This window comes from Hoplias malabaricus, chromosome 17 (assembly GCF_029633855.1).
Source record: "Hoplias malabaricus isolate fHopMal1 chromosome 17, fHopMal1.hap1, whole genome shotgun sequence".
Classification (NCBI taxonomy): Eukaryota; Metazoa; Chordata; class Actinopteri; order Characiformes; family Erythrinidae; genus Hoplias; species Hoplias malabaricus.
In genome coordinates, this window is record NC_089816.1 from 10,661,352 (window position 1) to 10,678,529 (window position 17,178).

The 17,178-nt window shown below is 40.5% G+C and overlaps 1 protein-coding gene across 2 annotated transcripts; it reads left to right on the top strand.

Moving 5' to 3' along the window:
- The first annotated feature begins 3,078 nt into the window (after positions 1-3,078).
- On the top strand, positions 3,079-16,351 carry sparc (secreted protein, acidic, cysteine-rich (osteonectin)). 2 transcript variants are annotated; one of them, XM_066649375.1, is made up of 10 exons: positions 3,079-3,149; positions 10,835-10,904; positions 11,127-11,153; positions 12,070-12,157; positions 13,171-13,292; positions 14,052-14,172; positions 14,725-14,858; positions 15,268-15,416; positions 15,633-15,781; positions 15,871-16,351. In XM_066649375.1, exons 2-10 carry the CDS (start codon positions 10,848-10,850, stop codon positions 15,897-15,899), a joined length of 876 nt encoding a protein of 291 aa, XP_066505472.1. In that variant the 5' UTR covers positions 3,079-3,149; positions 10,835-10,847; the 3' UTR covers positions 15,900-16,351. The 2 variants fall into 2 exon arrangements, with proteins under 2 accessions (XP_066505472.1, XP_066505473.1); XM_066649376.1 differs by having other exon boundaries at positions 11,127-11,150.
- Positions 16,352-17,178: the final 827 nt, after the last annotated feature.

Consider the following 17,178-nt stretch of genomic DNA (forward strand, 5'->3'; position numbering starts at 1 on the left):
GGGAATGCTATTTAACAATGTTACCAAAACTGGGTTACAAATTTAATGATAAACCCAGGCAGACTAGCATGTAACATTCAATATTATTTCTGACCATACGTCAATTTCTAAGTACATGTGTCTATGCCTATAAAATAATCTGAAAAATATGAAACAAACTCAAATATGCCTTCAGCAAATATCCACCATGTTTGGTGAATTAAATTGTGATTATTTGCTCATATATTGCTCTCTAATTGTTCAGGGGAATTAATGGAGATTTTTCTAAAATTCCTCTGGAGAAAAAGAATTTGAGAACAAGGAGATATGAGACACAGTAGTGATAACAGATGAGGCTTGGTAAATGTGAGCATACTGAGATTTCTATCAACTCAAGAGAAGACATATGAATCCAGGACTCTTCTTCTTAAGAGAAATATCAAAGACTTACAGTAAAACCTTTACTGTTTTTCCATATGATTTCTGTTGTTGTCTAGAAGAATGTACAAATATATCCCCACAGCCTTACCCCAAAAATGCACACTGGGCACAGAGAGTGCTTGCCCAATTTTCTGTGTGTGTTCACTGCCCCTAATCACTAGTGCATGTTTGTATGTGTGTTCACTGCAATGGACTGGTGTATGTTCGCTGCCACGGTCAGGTTAAATGCAGAGGTCAAATATATTGTACTGTTGTACAATGATCATAAACCACAATTTCACATTTCACAGAGATTCTTCTTCCCTATGGGACTGCACCAGCTCTTATCTGCCTAGGTGTCCCATAAAGTATAACTAATAAAATGTAATTTCAGGTGCTTGTGCCTGTAATCTGCAGATGGTAGCTCATATGATTAGCTCTAATTGAAATTAGACGGTGTGTTCCAGTGAGCTGATGGCCTTGTGAAGACTTGTTAGGCTTCGTAGACAGCGCCACGTCTGCAGCTGGAGAGAGGCTGAGTAATTACAGCGCCTCCACCTCCTCCACCACGGCCTGCTCCCACTCCAGCTCTCAGAGTCAGCCAGAGCGGAAAATGCCACGTAGCATAGCTGCTGTTTTTTCCAGCCTTTTGTCATCCAGATGTTTCTCTCCTCACCCATCCTCAGGCTGAGAGAGGACAGCCATTAGCAATCCATAGCAGAGCGCCTCAGCTTGACCACTGACTCTGAGGCAAAGATTAATAAAGCTGATAGAACCAGCGATTGCTTTAGCCTAATGTACTTTTGAAAAAAAAAAAAAGAGAGAGAGAGAGAGAGAGAGAGAGAGAGAGAGAGAGAGAAAACAGTAAGAACTGGGTCGGGAACTTGAATGTAAGTCTAGAATTTTAGGAATGTAACCATTCAATATTTTCTTCTTAAAGGTTTTGCACCGTGAAATGTGCTCACGCACAACTGTGTGAAATGAAAAATTGGTAGGAAAGTTCTCATTAATATCTCTGTAGATTCTACAAGACAACAACAAGAGACAAATGCTGCTCAGATATTTCTCCTGAGAACCAGAGCCCAAGAATCTCATCTGTGTCTCCTCCAGAGTATAGATGGAAATCTCACACTGGGCCCAGATTTGCTGAGATAAAAACACTTGTTTTTCTGCAGCTGAAATAAAGCACATTTTCCTTTCTGTTGACCTCAGCATTAAAACTGGTCTTTAGAAAAAGACTTCAATTGTCCTGTCATCTTCATACATTGCTCCAATGTCTTGTCCAGCACTGTATTGTCCATTTCCAAGCCACATCTTTTTCATTATATTGTTTCACTTGTATACACTAGCTGTATTGATTATACTTCATAAAGTATCTTGCAACTTTATAAACAACAAAAGTGACACACGACAATGTGGACTTTTAGAATCCCCGTAATGGTAAATAATGTTTTTTCAAAGGTACTTTAGTTAAAGAAATATTTCTAGATAGTAACACGAATTCTGTGTAGGACCTTCTGCATCATTTACTGGTTCTGTGCATGATGATGTAGTTCTTCATTTTTATAGAGAACGTGTTGTATATGGTTAATTCATTCATTCATTATCTATAAGCACTTATCCAGTTCAGGGTCACGGTGGGTCCAGATCCTACCTGGAATCATTGGGTGCAAGGTGGGAATACACCCTGGAGGGGGCAAGAGACCTTCACAGGGCAACACACACTCACCCCTACGGACACTTTTGAGTTGCCAATCCACCTACCAACGTGTGTTTTTGGACTGTGGGAGGAAACCTGAGCACCCAGAGGAAACCCACGCAGACACGGGGAGAACACACCACACTCCTCACAGACAGTCACCCGGAGGAAACCCACGCAGACACAGGGAGAACACACCACACCCCTCACAGACAGTCACCTGGAGCGGGAATCAAACCCATAACCTCCAGGTCCCAGGAGCTGTTTGACTGCGACACCTACCTGCTGCACCACCGTGCCGCCCTTGTATATGGTTCTATTTAGTAATTTTTTAAATTGATTTAGTTACATTTCTGAATTTATTTAAGTTTAATTTAAATTCTGGGACCAAACAGGGTTCTTCAGTTGTCAAAACTCAACACTGTAAAAATAGAAGTAGAAAATAGAATATTGGGTGCTTCAAAAACCATTTTGAAAAATGTAGTATAATAGAAACAACTCTCCATCCATCTGAAAAACCATTTCATCATGCAGATGGTTTTATATTGTATAATAATAACAACAACAACAACAATATTATAATAAAAAGTATGTGATAAATTCCCTCTCAAATAGTTAATCTCTTTTAACTAAACCACTTTTCAGCATGCCCTTAGTCATATAACACTCTGCTAAAGCAATACTCACTAAAGTGTTTATTCGTGACTAGCATTTAAAAAGTGCACCTAAAAGTGTTACCAACTGAATCCATCCAGATTTGTTGTGAGCACAATTTGAAACTTTAAGAAATAACTGCACTCCCTGTAGAAATAAGCCTAGCAGGCCTGATTTGCATGACACTCTTTAGCTGTAAACAGAGAGTTAACTGTGGGACCTCCCACTCCAGTGCAGCAAATAGGATGGGGTGGGGTGCTGGAGGGGGGGTGGTATTGACTGGGCCTGCCCACAGCAAATGTCTTCTGTGTGAAGTTCTGTTGCTCTTAGTTAGATAGTTCCAGACCCCTGCACCAGCTAGCTCCTCACTTTGGCTTCTGGGCTCGCCGAATAGAAGGTAAGAGCACTTCACTCCATCATCATGTGACTCCAGAACTCTGCTGACCTCCAGCTCACAGTCACCTCCTGAGACTTTGCTTTAACTGCAGTAGGACAGATGACTATTACAGCAATGATATGATGCTTTGTTTCACAGTGACACATCTTAAAAGACACGTTCGCAGACTGATACTACTCTGCCGGGATAAACTACTTGTTCTAAAGTAACTTTTGCCTTATTGTTACATCATTTTCTTGTATTTGATTTTAGGTTCCAGTAATCTACAGGTCTATACGTTTGTTACTTAGGACAGTTTAATAACTCTATTGTATTGAGATACTTGTGTATCTGTAAGTAGTATGGAGTACATATTTTAGGTATTAAAATGGTTTATTTAGGAATATCAGAAAGTTTGTGCTCAAAGTTTGTGTGATTTTTTTAATATTTATTTTAATCTTTTGATGTTAGTCTATTTAAGTGTAGCACATCGTTAAATCATTGTGCCACATAGGCAAGGGGGGGGGTAGAAGTGGGGGGGGAGGGGAGATCAAGCTACAAAGAGAGAGAGAGAGAGAGAGAGAGAGAGGGGGGGAGAGAGAGAGAGAGAGAGAGTGTGAGGAAGAGGGTCAGTTTTCACTCTCCCCTCCCCTTCTACTTACTTCCATCAGAAGGAATGTGAGTTGCCATAGCGTTCCTGGCCAGCTGTTGGGGCCTGCATTGAGATAGTACAGATGTCTGTTCTCCTAACAAACAAACACCACGTGAGAAAAGCATCAAGCCTCTACAGCTGCTGGAAGTGTTGCCGTCCCATAAAAGACATTCAGCTGGTGCCAAAGACAGAAAGAAAAAACAACAGTCATGTTCAATGGAGTTTAAACATCATAAAACTCCATGGAGCATAAACAGGTTTATTCATTTATCAATTCATTAAATATTTTTATTTTCATTTATTGGCAAGAAACACATCATAATATATATAGATTAGATTACTCACAATATTTCACCTGAAGATTCTCATTTTACCTTTTTTTTTTTTTTAGTATTTTTAAGACGAAGAAATTAACACAGTGTGAAAGTGTCTTGCACAGACCTTGAAAGTATAGTCTATCTTTTGTTTTTATTCATGGTCCATAAAGTCTTTTATTCCAAGCATTAAAGGTATTCTGAAAGCCTGCAAAGCTCCAAACAAGCCAGGAACTCAACCAGACAGCTTTAGCACAGTTTTGCTGCCCCTCCATTTGGCCAAAACTGAGATGTGAATCCAAACCTTACGTTTGCCCTTGAGCCTCAAAGGGTTAAATAACAGCAAACAGAAGTAAGCAGGCTTAGGCAGGAAAGGAAAAGACTCTAAGGGCTACAGTGGAACGCCTGGTGAGGGAAGACAGTCTGGTGAAGGGAGGATAACCAACAGATAAATAGTCACTTGGAATGCATCCAGAGTTAAGATAAGGTCTGGACAACCTCAGTGTAATATGAAAAACAAGAAGCAGAGAAGTGGTGAAACTACCAGAAGAATGTGGATTAGCACCAGTCAGGTTTTAATTGTAATTCCTGGCCAATTTCATCACCAGCTAGAACCCAGAGCAGGAGTCAGACTTCTTATCAATCCCTACACGAGCACAACCAAGGGCAGAGTAGAACCATACTTCATTAACAACAACTGGATTACTGTAATTAAGATATTGACTTAAGTATTTTTTTAGCAAAAGTTAGCACATACAACATCTTTTACAAGAAGTTTCTCAGGAGCTATTGTTTGATTTTTGGACCCGTTCTAAGAATTCTAGGGCAAGTGTCATATGATTGGTTATGATTGCATCGAGTTTTCATTAAATAAATAAATTTCAGATAATGCACTCACCTCAATGAAGTACAGATGCTGTTAGTAGCAATGTTCAAAACTAAGATATAACTGAGTAAACAGTAAATGACTTTCCTCAATTATATATTTGAGCAGACATATAAGTATCACGACTGGAAAATGCTTTTCAGCACAATGCAAATTCATTGTGATGTTCCACTGACCTGTAATAGGGAGACTAGAGCCCCTGTCACTGCTACTCTGGGCTGAGCAAAGCAGAAACTGCACTTTGTAACTTTTGGCAGAGTGTAAGAACCACCCCCCTCCCTATTGATTTCAGTACAGTGCAGTACAAATGAATTACACTAGGGGAAAAAAATCTTACCTAGTGTCCCTTTAATATAAAAACCACTTAAGAATATTAAGCTAGTTCTTACATATGTAAAGGGAAATGGTTTATGTGGGACTGACAATGTTTTGAAGCAAGTAAATGTAATTAAATTTGTGCAAACATCCCTTCTTTCACATCTGTTGAAAACCCCTGTTGTGTTCCATTTGCTGCGAAGTGTTCACACAGTGTAAAGGCAAAGGGCAGCTGACATTCTCAGTTTGAAGATTTAATGTTTGAAGAAAAAAGTGGGCGGTGAAAGAGAGACAGAGCAGAGCCCGTCTCTTCCTATAGACAAAAAAACAGCAGAAAACTGTGTCCACTCCCACAGACAGCTGTTGTTCTTTTGGCTGGATGCTGAGAACATGACTCTGGGAACAGGATGGAAGCTCAGTGTAATCGCAGAGAGATTTAGATTAGTGTTAGGGTTTGGGGGTGGGGTGGACCAGAGAGCTTTGAGAGGTCAGGTGACCAAAAACTCAGGTTACACAGATTCCAAAGGCTGGGTTTTTGTCTCTCTTTTGTCCTCCCTAAGCTTCCTTCAGGCATGTCAATGCCAGGCATTTCAGCAGAGGATGGGATTTCGCTCTGCGGCTGCTTCGTTCTCCTCACCTTTCTCTAGAATGAAAAGGCAGTTTGTACCTGTGTGTTCGACCAAAGCAGTGGGGGGAAAAACAGGTTGAGGTTATGTGGAGAGAGGGAAATGTTGGTTTCCTGCAGACCACAGCCCATCAAAGGCCACCCTGAAACCAGCACACCTGTGATGTTTTGGAAAGAACACCCAGAGCTTGGTTTATGCCCTTTCGTTGCGTGTCAGTTAAAAACATGTTCTCTTGAGCTCGTCCTCTTTTGTTAGGCTTTGGATGGTTTGGCATCCACGTGGCCACCCTCCCTGCATCTTCCCTGTTTATTTTTGTGACAGGACTTGTTTCTCTGCCCAGTGTCCAGACCCAGTGGAATAATTGCCTGGTAATGGACAGGTGGTTTGTGCAGGAGTTTACTTTTTAAAGCCAAATGGCTTCCTGCCCCATTAATCAAAGCTGCAAACCACCCCCTGAGCTCACAGGCCTGGGACTAGGCCCTGATTATGGTGCTCAGCATTTACTGAGAAGGCTAAACAATAGCTTGGAATCTTTTTTGTAGTCTTAAATTATACTAGCTGAGCCAGCCACACAAGAAGCTTTTTATGTCCAAAACTAGTCTCCCATTCTATTCAGTGAATTCAGCTACTTCAATATGCACTCGCTGTGGGAGTCTTCAAATGCTTTGAAGCAGCTGGACATGAGCCTAAATTGGACATGAGCCTAAATACTGAGGTATTAAAGCCTCCAGGACTGTCACATGGAACTGTGGAATCTGGAGTTGAGCACATTTCAGTATCTCTGAGATGAGTTGGACAAGGTCTGTGATCCAGAACTAATCATACAACAACAGTGCCAGAGCTCATTAAGGTCCTTGTGGCTGAATGCCATCAAATCCAGAAATGCTTCTAAGCCCTACCAGAAGAAATGTTACTGCTGCAAAGATTCACATACAACCATTTAATACAATTTTTTAAGCAGACATGTTGGGGGAGAAGGACATAAACTGCTTTTAGATGTTTGAGATGCTTTCTACATTTTTAAACACATTTACATACATCTGGATGCAGTGTGTTGTTTTGTGCAATGCCACGTTGACTTTGTCTAGGCTGAGTTGCTAGAGCAAAGGTAAACCGTGGTAGTACTTATTTGTGGCTGCAGTTCCTCAGCTCCACTGTTTTTCCAGCCTCTAAACCACCTGTTAAGTCACTCTCACAGAGCGGAAAAATTCCCTAATCCTTTGGTTCAAAATGAAAAAAAAAGGCAAAAAAACAGGCTAAAGCACAGCACTGTGCCTCTGTTTGCCCCCCGGCTGACGCCCCACAGCTTGCTTACTCAACTAACCCCCAACTCAAATACCCAACGAGAAAGACAGCCTTTATGCAGCTGCCGTCAAATCATTTCAGGCCTGTTTGATTATGAGGGTACATTTCCAAATAAAACAGCTTGTTTTGCTGTTACGTCAGCCAAGTCCGCCCAGGGAACAGCCTTATGCCTCTTCGGGCAGGAGAAATCCCATGCAAATTTGTTAAATCGGCTCTCAGAGGGAAGGGACAGAACGGGCCAACCACTCCAGGCCAAACACAGGAGACGATCCTAAGTCATTTCCTTTGCTTTCCTGCCAAGGTTTTAACTGTCTGCCTAAACAGATGCCGCTCCTGGTGAAATAACACCTTTTTCCCCCTCCCTGTGCGGCTGGAGAGAAGATTTCTTGTGCACCCTTTTGGGAGATGTCAACGTTTCATAGGGCAAGCCAGGGCTTCTGTATTTTTCCATGTCTGGAAATCTGTCAGAGCTGCAGGCTGTCTGCCTGACATCAGTTCCTGAGCATAAGCCCTTTTTGTCCATGTCCAACGAAAACTGAAAAGGCAGGAAAGCCTGGCCAAGCTTGACCAGGCCCTGGCCAGCCCAGTGCGTTGCTGTCCCAGCCCAGTTTGGCAGATCTTCCTCAGCAACTGCACTGAGAAATGTGAGACTGTGCCACATCGACACAGCAGCGAGCATCTGCAGCTAAAGGATTGGTCTAGGCACAGAGCTCATCACCATTATAAGGACACTCCCTCTTAATGATGGGCTACTCCCTAGAGACTCATAATATAATTCTGAAACTGCATGTGAGTACTCGCTCCGATTCCTCTGATATGTTTCAAGTAGCTTAAGAGTTAAACCTTCAAGCTAAAAATAAATGTGTCAGGAAGTTTCCCCTCACCCAAAGAGAGAAAACTATATACTTTTTCCCAACATTATACATAACTGATTAGATTCTTATTGTCCATTTGTTTAATTTTATCAAAATGTAGAAAATGCCTTTTATTAGCTTTTTTTCACATTTTTAAGCTTTGGTGCTAGCTCTAAAGAGGAACCACTTCACTTGGTTCCCTCAGTGGAATGCATTTGGGCTTGGATATTTTACCCTAGTATAATCAGTTGGCTCTGTTGGGACTTGATGTTGAGCTGCTAGAGAGCAATGAGAGGTGAAAATAATTCACATCTCTTCACTTTGATGGCTGTGCTGAGATAAAATTTAAAAAAGTGCTACTGCAGTTTATTGTCTCATCAAATGATGTATAACACAATCAAAAGATTTGGACATGCACTCCAACAACAGTGAAAATGCAGATAGCTTCTAGTTTGCCAATCATATTGTTTACCAGGCATATGTTTCCGCAACTTCCTACAGCATATCATATTTACAACATTTTATTAGGAGAAAAGGGCTAAAGGATCAGTGATGTAAAAATCCTTCAAATGTTGTGAAAGTTAGTTTTACAGCTGTACATGCAAATTGCCAAAAAACGTTTTGGGAACATCTAGGAACAAGTTTTTTTTGATGCTATATGATATTTAGTCTATCCCAATCAAAACAATGCTGGACTCACATCAAAAATCTCCTCTGACTCATTTCAGCAGAAGAATGTGGGGCACGCTAAGAGTGCTTTGTTAACGATGCAGGAATTCCAGTGTCCTACATCATGGCTGAGAGCCAGCAGAGTTTTTCAGCTAGTTGCCGGGCAACTTGCTCATGGGTCAGTGCTTTCAAGGAGCCTATAAATCCCCCCAAGAACGTTACAGCTGGGCCAATTATGAACGTACAGATAAAGCAAATAATCCCTCTCCGTATTCAATCATGTGATAACACATCCATCACAGCTTGAGGATTGGCAAATAATTGCAGCGCTCTTCATATAAGAGCCTCCACAGCATAAGCATATACAAGACCGTCGTACTTTACAATGGCCTTTAACATGGTCAGACGGTTCTGTGGTAATGGACAGTATGAAAGAAATATGCCATCAGTTTCCATCCCTGCCAGGTAAAATATCAACCGACATACTGTTTTGTGCCAGCAGTATAAGAATAATCTGGCACTATATGGCCCAAAGGTTAAAGACAGCCACTTTAAGGTACATCCATAGTGGACACACATTCAACTGGCCCTCCTACACACTGGGTATAATCTCTATAGAAAAGCAAATTACATAGTGCATTTTCTGCCATGCTGAGCCCAGAGCAGCGAAAACAGTTGCTCTCTTCTCCTATTACAGCTCAGTGAAGCATCAGAATGAATTTTGAGGTAAAAATACCCTCTAGTGTTGCTATAAAATATCACAATATGATATTTTGGCCATATCGCCCATCCCTGATGGGAGGTCTTGACACTGATACTTCTTAACCATCACTTTCACTGTAATTTCATTTAAGGGCAAGTTTTGGTCTTTCATGCACAGAAATTGTAGCATGTCTCATGGTGTTTTCATGAGGCACTGAGCAGAACGTTTGCAACTCACCTCAGTGCATAGTTGTAAGAAAAATAAAATGCTGCTGGCTTTCATCTGCACTGCGTTTTAGACATCTAGGTTCAATCACTTGATACCATCAGAGAATAGACAGCTGGCTCTTCGCTGCTTTGAACATCCAGCTGTAAACAAAGACAGCAATGTCTAAGCTGGGGAGAAAAGAGAGCAGTATAGAGGGTTTTTGTCAAAGGCTCTTATCAACCTGCAGGATAGTGTATTTACCAGCTCCTCTTGGAGAAAGACTCTGAACCTGAGGCAGACAGAGGAAGGCCCACTGTACAAAGACATTCTGAGATGTTATCTTTATCAGATGCTGTGTCTGAATTTCTGTAGATGTGTGTGTAGAGCAGACTCACTGATGTATATACCCCCATCCCTCAAAGAGTGTACAGGCCAGGTCTGATGGGGAAATTCTTCTGACAAAGGCTACTGTGAAACAATGAAATGTGAAAAGTGAATGAGAATAATATTGATTTCACAGCGCAGACACATTTCTGCCAGAACGGTGCTTGCCATTTCTGTGAATCTGCCACAACTGGGACTTCAAGGTTCGATTAAAGAAAGGGGATATGGGGCGGCGTTCCTCATTGCATTATGATTCATTTTGTTATAGAAATTCAAACATAGATGGAATTGCAAACACAGCACGTACATGATTCTGTGTATATAAATCCAGTCACAGTGTATTATGAGAACCAATATAAAGCCATTGTTTGAAATAGAATAAAAATACTTAAATAATTAATTAAGCCACAAAGGTCCTAATGATTTCATTTGTGAAATATTATTCCCGAAGCAGTGCCCCGACCAGCACTTATTATCTTTTTAATTTTTAAACTTTTTTCATTATAATATACATGGCATAAGCATTCCTCCCACAGTCCAAAAACACACGTTGGTAGGTGGATTGGCGACTCAAATGTGTCCGTAGGTGTGAGTGTGTGAATGAATGTGTGAGTGTGTGTGTGTGTGTTGCCCTGTGAAGGACTGGCGTCCCCTTCAGGGTGTATTCCCACCTTGAGCCCAATGATTCCAGGTAGGCTCTGGACCCACCGTGACCCTGAACTGGACAAGCACTTACAGATGGATGGATGGATGGCATAAGCATGATTTTTCAATTCTTTTTTTCTTTGCAGGCTGAATCCAAAAATGAGGGTGTGGATTGTCTTCCTTTTGTGCCTGGCTGGAAAGGCCCTGGCTGCTCCTGTAAGTTCATAACCTTCATCAAGATCATACAATTTGTAAACCCGTGTGTGTGTGTGTGTTCACACGTGCTTTTGGATTATCTAAACTAATTAAATTAATCTAAAGCTTCAACTCCTTTGGTAGCTGAAGTCAGCAGAAAAAGGACACAGACAAAAATTAGCATCTTATCACAATGAAACCATTTACAATTACTGATATTCCTCTAAACCCTTCATTTTGCAGGCAGACGAAGAGCCAACTGTTGAGGTGGTAAGCCCCTTTTATAAGGAAACAATACAATACTAATAATACCATATACAATAACAAAACTTATAAGAACTAATATGGGGTTTTAATAAAAAGTGCATGGAATTTTTCTCTTGTGAGTTTAGCTGGAACCTATTTTCATAATTGCAGCAGAAATCTTTGATGGAAGGACATATCAAATATCAGCTCTGGTCCCCAAATATATGATTAGGTTTTGATTTCAAGCTTGGGCAGGAACACCACCCTAGACATATGAAAGTCCTTGGGCAAGACTCCTAACAGTATCTTTGCTTGCATAAATCCTACTCAGTTATACCCCTTAAAACCCTGTTTAAAATGACATCATTTATTTCAAAGGGAAAAAATCCTAGTGCCTTAAAAGTGGTTTAGATATAACTCTACACCTTCAGCTTCATTCAGTATGTGCTGATCTATGAATATGCAATTAGTCCCTGCCTCTATCTTCATTTATTTTGCCTGTCACCTTCAGCCCCAAAGATTGGTTCCTCCTTGGAAACTTTGTCTTAATGCACCCATGTAATTTTCACTGCAGGGGTTCTTAAACAACCAGTTAGCTGCTCTGAATAAATGTGTCTTCAAAATAGTGTGGATGTCATTTTGAGTGCAAACTTACAGTTTCCTGTTATTTGTCCCTAGGGGACTGGGATTCAAAATAATTTCTAAATACAGCTGAAAGGAAGCAATTACATGTTATTGCTTTCCCACATGTGTGCACCAATCCTGCTGTTTTTTGGGCTTCATTTCATGCTTGCTCAAAAATGTAGGACATTCACGCCTGCTATGTCTCTGTCAGTGCTTTATATTTTTCCCCATTTAAAATAAAATGCACTGTGAAATGCCATGGGTGATGAATGCATATTCTGCTCTAACAGTGCTGCTTTTCTTTCTCCTCACTCAGGAGTTGGAAGTGGGAGCTAACCCAGTCCAAGTGGAGACCGGAGAGTTTGATGAGGCCATTGAGGTTGTGGAGGATGTTATTGCAGAGAGTATGTGTAAATACCATTAAGAATTTCAGTATTTGCCTGGTTTGTTTTGCCAAAAGCAGGCCTATTTCATTTATACATCAGACTTCCAAATTACTTTTCAGTCCTTAAAATGAAAAAAAAATTGTTACTGTACCAATAAGACAAATCAGTGTAAATGACTTCTAATTCGAGTGGTGGTCCTATATTATGTGTCATTTTAAAAGTGGCTCAGGGGCATCTGAGCCCCATCATTTGGGAAACTGCCAGTTATAATGATGCCAGGAGTCCAAGAGAAGAATTCCTACATTCCTCATATCCTAGCACCATGCTAGTCATGCTAGGCATCTGTTAGCTGATAAAAAAAAATAAATAAAAATGTAAAAAAACAAAACAAAAAACATTGCTGGTAAAAACTTCTTATAACTTCACTGGGAAAAGGCAGGGATTTAAACTGGTGAACACTGAATACATAGATAAAAGCAATGTGGGTTTTTTATATGACATCCCAAATGTTTGCTTTTTTCACTTAGTTACTTTTATACAGACTCTGTGGGTAGAGTTATGAATGACATGTTTAGAATGTTTCTCCATTAAAACGTTTTAGAAATGTTGGTTTTGTACAAAAGTGGGACTTTATATTATAGCCACACTATATAAACATTCCAGACCTGGAAATCTTATGAGCACTATAGATTAAAACACATTTAAAATTTTTAATCTGGTAAGTGATGTTCCACTCGGCTATTGCTGTTTTCTCCCATGTCGCCATGTTTTGTTTTGATGAGTAAATTATACAGCAGCTGGCATATGGAGATTCTGGAAATGACAGACTGCACATAAGTCAAAATTAGACAGCTGTAATTATGGGTTACCGACAGTATGGTTTTGGAGGACCACGTTAAAGTTCCATACATGCAGCAACTTCATGTCTGCCAGTTACAGTACCGCTACAGCACAAAACGAACAGTGTTTACTGTTTTTACTGAAAGTTGCAAGGAAAACATAGTAGTAATACTGTCACTTTTCTTTCACAGATCCTTGCCTCAACCATCACTGCAAGAAGGGCAAGGTGTGTGAGGTGGATGACAGCAACCAGCCCATGTGCGTGTGCCAGGACCCTCTGACCTGCCCAGCCCCTGTTGGAGAGTTTGAGCACGTGAGTTGTGCAGAGTCTTTATTGCTTTTTTCACACTACAGGGCAAGTCAGGGTTGTTTCTTAAATCTGATTTTTAGACAGTGTTCCCATTGCAAGTTACAGGGGGCCAAATCTGATTTGTGAGGTCAGACTGCAGTTGTATTTGCTTATAGCAACCTTAGTTGTTAAAGTGAAAGGGGAGGAAACTGTTTGCACTGTACAAACTACATGACTAAATGGTCATTTGTAATCTTTAATAGACCTAACCCTATGGTTTCAGATTATTTTTATAAAAATGGACAAAAGTACTTTGAAAAGCTAAAATCAGTATTAGTAGCCTTCTTGAGACCCTTGTTTTTACTAAGTGAGGTATAAGCTTCCATGACCTATTAATTCATAGCTACACCCTCAGAGTTTCATTGTGAATCTAAAAATGCTGAATGTGAATCTATGAATAATTCTTAAAAATTATTAAATCTACTAAAACTTAAATCTTTTAGAATATGACTTGGCAACTCAATGTGTTACTAAGCAATTATGTGTTGATTTAGACATGCAGTTTGAATGGTGAAAATTACTTATGATTAGATTTACTCATTAGATAATCAGCCTTGCAGGCAAAGCAAGTACGCCAAGCATGTCTTGACTTGCAGTTAGTTTAGTTGCTACAGCAATGGACCTTTTTTTCTGTCAGGCTTACTTACCTGTTTTTTGATGAATGGCAATCCACATATGTCAGGTAGGAAACTGTGGCATTTAGAGTTTCCTTGCACTTTGCAGGTGTGTGGCACTGACAACAAGACCTATGACTCCTCCTGCCACTTCTTCGCCACCAAGTGCGCCCTGGAGGGCACCAAGAAGGGCCACAAGCTGCATTTGGACTACATCGGACCCTGCAAATGTGAGTGCTTGTCACTGGAGTTCTGGTTAAAAAAATGGATTGAGTGAAAGTTTACAGTGTTTGCCGCAGAAGATGTTTAACATTTAAGCCAGTCATGGTGTGAGTCATAAAAGACAGGTAGGGCGAGTGCTTTGCTGTGATTGATGAGCTCCAGGCTGGAGGCCTTCCTCACAGGGCCCTGAACACGCTTAGCATGGGGCAGGCCCTAGCAAGCCCATGTTACTCCACTCCACAAAGCAGAAAACACTCCCCCTTACATCTGCCTGGGTTGAGCCAACGTTCTGGACTGAAGGGTTCAGATGGAGCTCCTGCAGAGCAGATGAAGCAGGGTGTTTTACTTGCCAATGAACTGAGAGAAACTTGTTTTGACACTGGTGTATTAGCTAATAGCTAAATCATCCTTTAATGTAGCTCCAAGGGCACACTTCATGATTTTGGTATACAGACTGTCGAGACATTTAGTACACAGTGTGTGCTGAAAAGTGTACTGGTATTTCTAGCATTTTGGTTTTGGCTGCCGCTAACTTTTCTTTCTGGCTCCCTTCCTCCTAGACATTGCACCCTGCCTGGACAATGAGCTGAATGAGTTTCCCCTGCGTATGAGGGACTGGCTGAAGAATGTGCTGGTCACTCTGTACGAGCGTGATGAGGACAACAACCTGCTCACCGAGAAGCAGAAGCTGAGGGTTAGTCTTTACTTCACATACAGTCCCTCAACTTTGACCAACTTATGCCAGTAGGATTAATCAAAACAATCCAGATGCATTTAGAACAGCAAGTACACAACATTCATTCAACAGAAATCCCAGTGAGGATTACTGCGCCTTTAAATAAAAACTGCCAGTAAGTGACTCAGGAGTAGTAAAACAGAGGATAAATATACAGCTGTTTATAGGTCTATTTTGTACGAGGGCATGAGTTTAGATAATTTTTCTTCATTTTTATGTACTGTAGTAACATTGTTTAAAAAGATATTCTTTATAAACCAACCTGTTAAAACAGTCCATATTGATTTCCTGCTTTTAAAATGTTTTATCATTTTTAAATGTATTATATACCCTTTGTGCACTGAAATACTTTGTGTTTCATGTTCAGGTGAAGAAGATCTATGAAAACGAGAAGAGGCTCCAGGCTGGTGACCACTCTCTGGACCTGCTGGCCCTGGACTTCGAGAAGAACTACAACATGTACATCTTCCCCGTCCACTGGCAGTTTGGCCAGCTTGACCAGCACCCAATTGATGGGTATGTTCCTGTGATACATGTCCCAAATACAGTATATTATAACAGTCTCCAAAAACTAGACATAAACAGATAATATTTAACTCCAACATATATTTGGACCTGGAGAACAAACTGTTCCCTGCTAATGTTGACATGCTTTGTTTGGTTTTCCTCATCGAAGCTAAAACAGACTGCTTTTTTCATCTCCAGTGTTTGACCAAGGTGTGTGTTTTTCAGATTCCTGTCCCACACCGAGCTGGCCCCACTGCGTGCCCCTCTGATCCCAATGGAGCACTGTACCACCAGCTTTTTCGAGCAGTGTGATGCTGACCAGGACAAGTACATCGCCCTGGAGGAGTGGGCCAGCTGCTTTGGCCTCAAAGAGCGTACGTTCTGAACATTTAGACACGGTTAGAATTTTCTGAGGCTGAATGAATCCATTCACTAATTCATGTGTCTTGTTTCTTTTTTGCAGAGGACATTGACAAGGACATGGTCATCTAAACCCTGGCCACCATCAACGCTTCCTAGTTAGCCTATTATTGGGATGAGGTGCTAACCATTAATTTAAAATCACATTAATGGTGCTAATTGCGATTTCCAGTTACCTATGTATACCACTAAAATTTAAACTGTAAAAAGAAAAATGCACAGTCTTCACTAACAATCACAGAAAGTGATAACTACCCATGTTTTTTTTTTTTTTTTTTTTTGGTACGTTTGTAATTTTTCCAATATTGTGCAAATGCTCAAGCTAGCTGATGAAAGGTTTTGAAATGTCTGTGCAGGGTGCCGTTGAGAAACATGATGGACTTTGTACGTCGAAAGGCTTAGCTTTTCTTATTGGATGCACAAAGAGTTACATATTTTTCAAGGAATCAGGGCTTGAATTTAATGTCAATTCGGAGATACCGAGGTGAACTTGTACAAAGGCAAAAATAAAGTTTCCAAATAAATATTCCTTCTGCTTGCTTTATAAACCTTTTTAGTTTTGTTTGTTGCAATCTTTTGGTGGGGGGTATTTTTTTATCTGGTCACAGCGTCTTTAAATTTGAGCCCTGAGTAATTATGAAAAAAAAATAAGTCTAAGTTTTTTTCCCTGTTGCTTCTTGTCAAAGACCTGGGGGGTCATGTTGAGTGTTTAGAGAATTGAGCAATACAAGAAAATATTATTTGAACATGAAGGAGAACATGTCTCGCAGGATGAAACGCTTCTCCTTCCAACCTGTTCACGTACATTTGCCGTATTTGCCACAATGTGAGCGCTATGAACCTCTTTACATGAATAAAGCTACTGAAGTTTCCAAACCCAAACATTGCATGCATTTTCCTCAGTGTTTCATCTCTCTGTTCTGGACATCTGTCTGTCCACTGCTTGCAAAACATCAGTTCTTATTCATTCTTCATACAAACTTTGCCAAACCTTGAATAAGCTGAGAATCAGTTCTTTTTTGTGCAGTTCTCACTGACAGTCTTATTTGGATTAGACTGACAGACTGGAAAATTATGGGTTCATACACCATATGTTCAAATATATGTAGATACATTTTTTAATGCGTTATCTCAACTGTGCACATACACCTTGTAAAATCTCAATAGGGCAGCAATGCAAATAATGGGATGCTCTGGAGCAGCCATATCTAGGTTTAATGTACCTAATTCCAAGTGTTGCCTAGAGTGGTAAAAAGCCACCAATGCATTGACCTGGGAAGCAGTGTACCTGAGTTCTCTGGAGGTGACTATGAACAGCCTAATACCGTTGAGATGAACTGGAGTGACATTT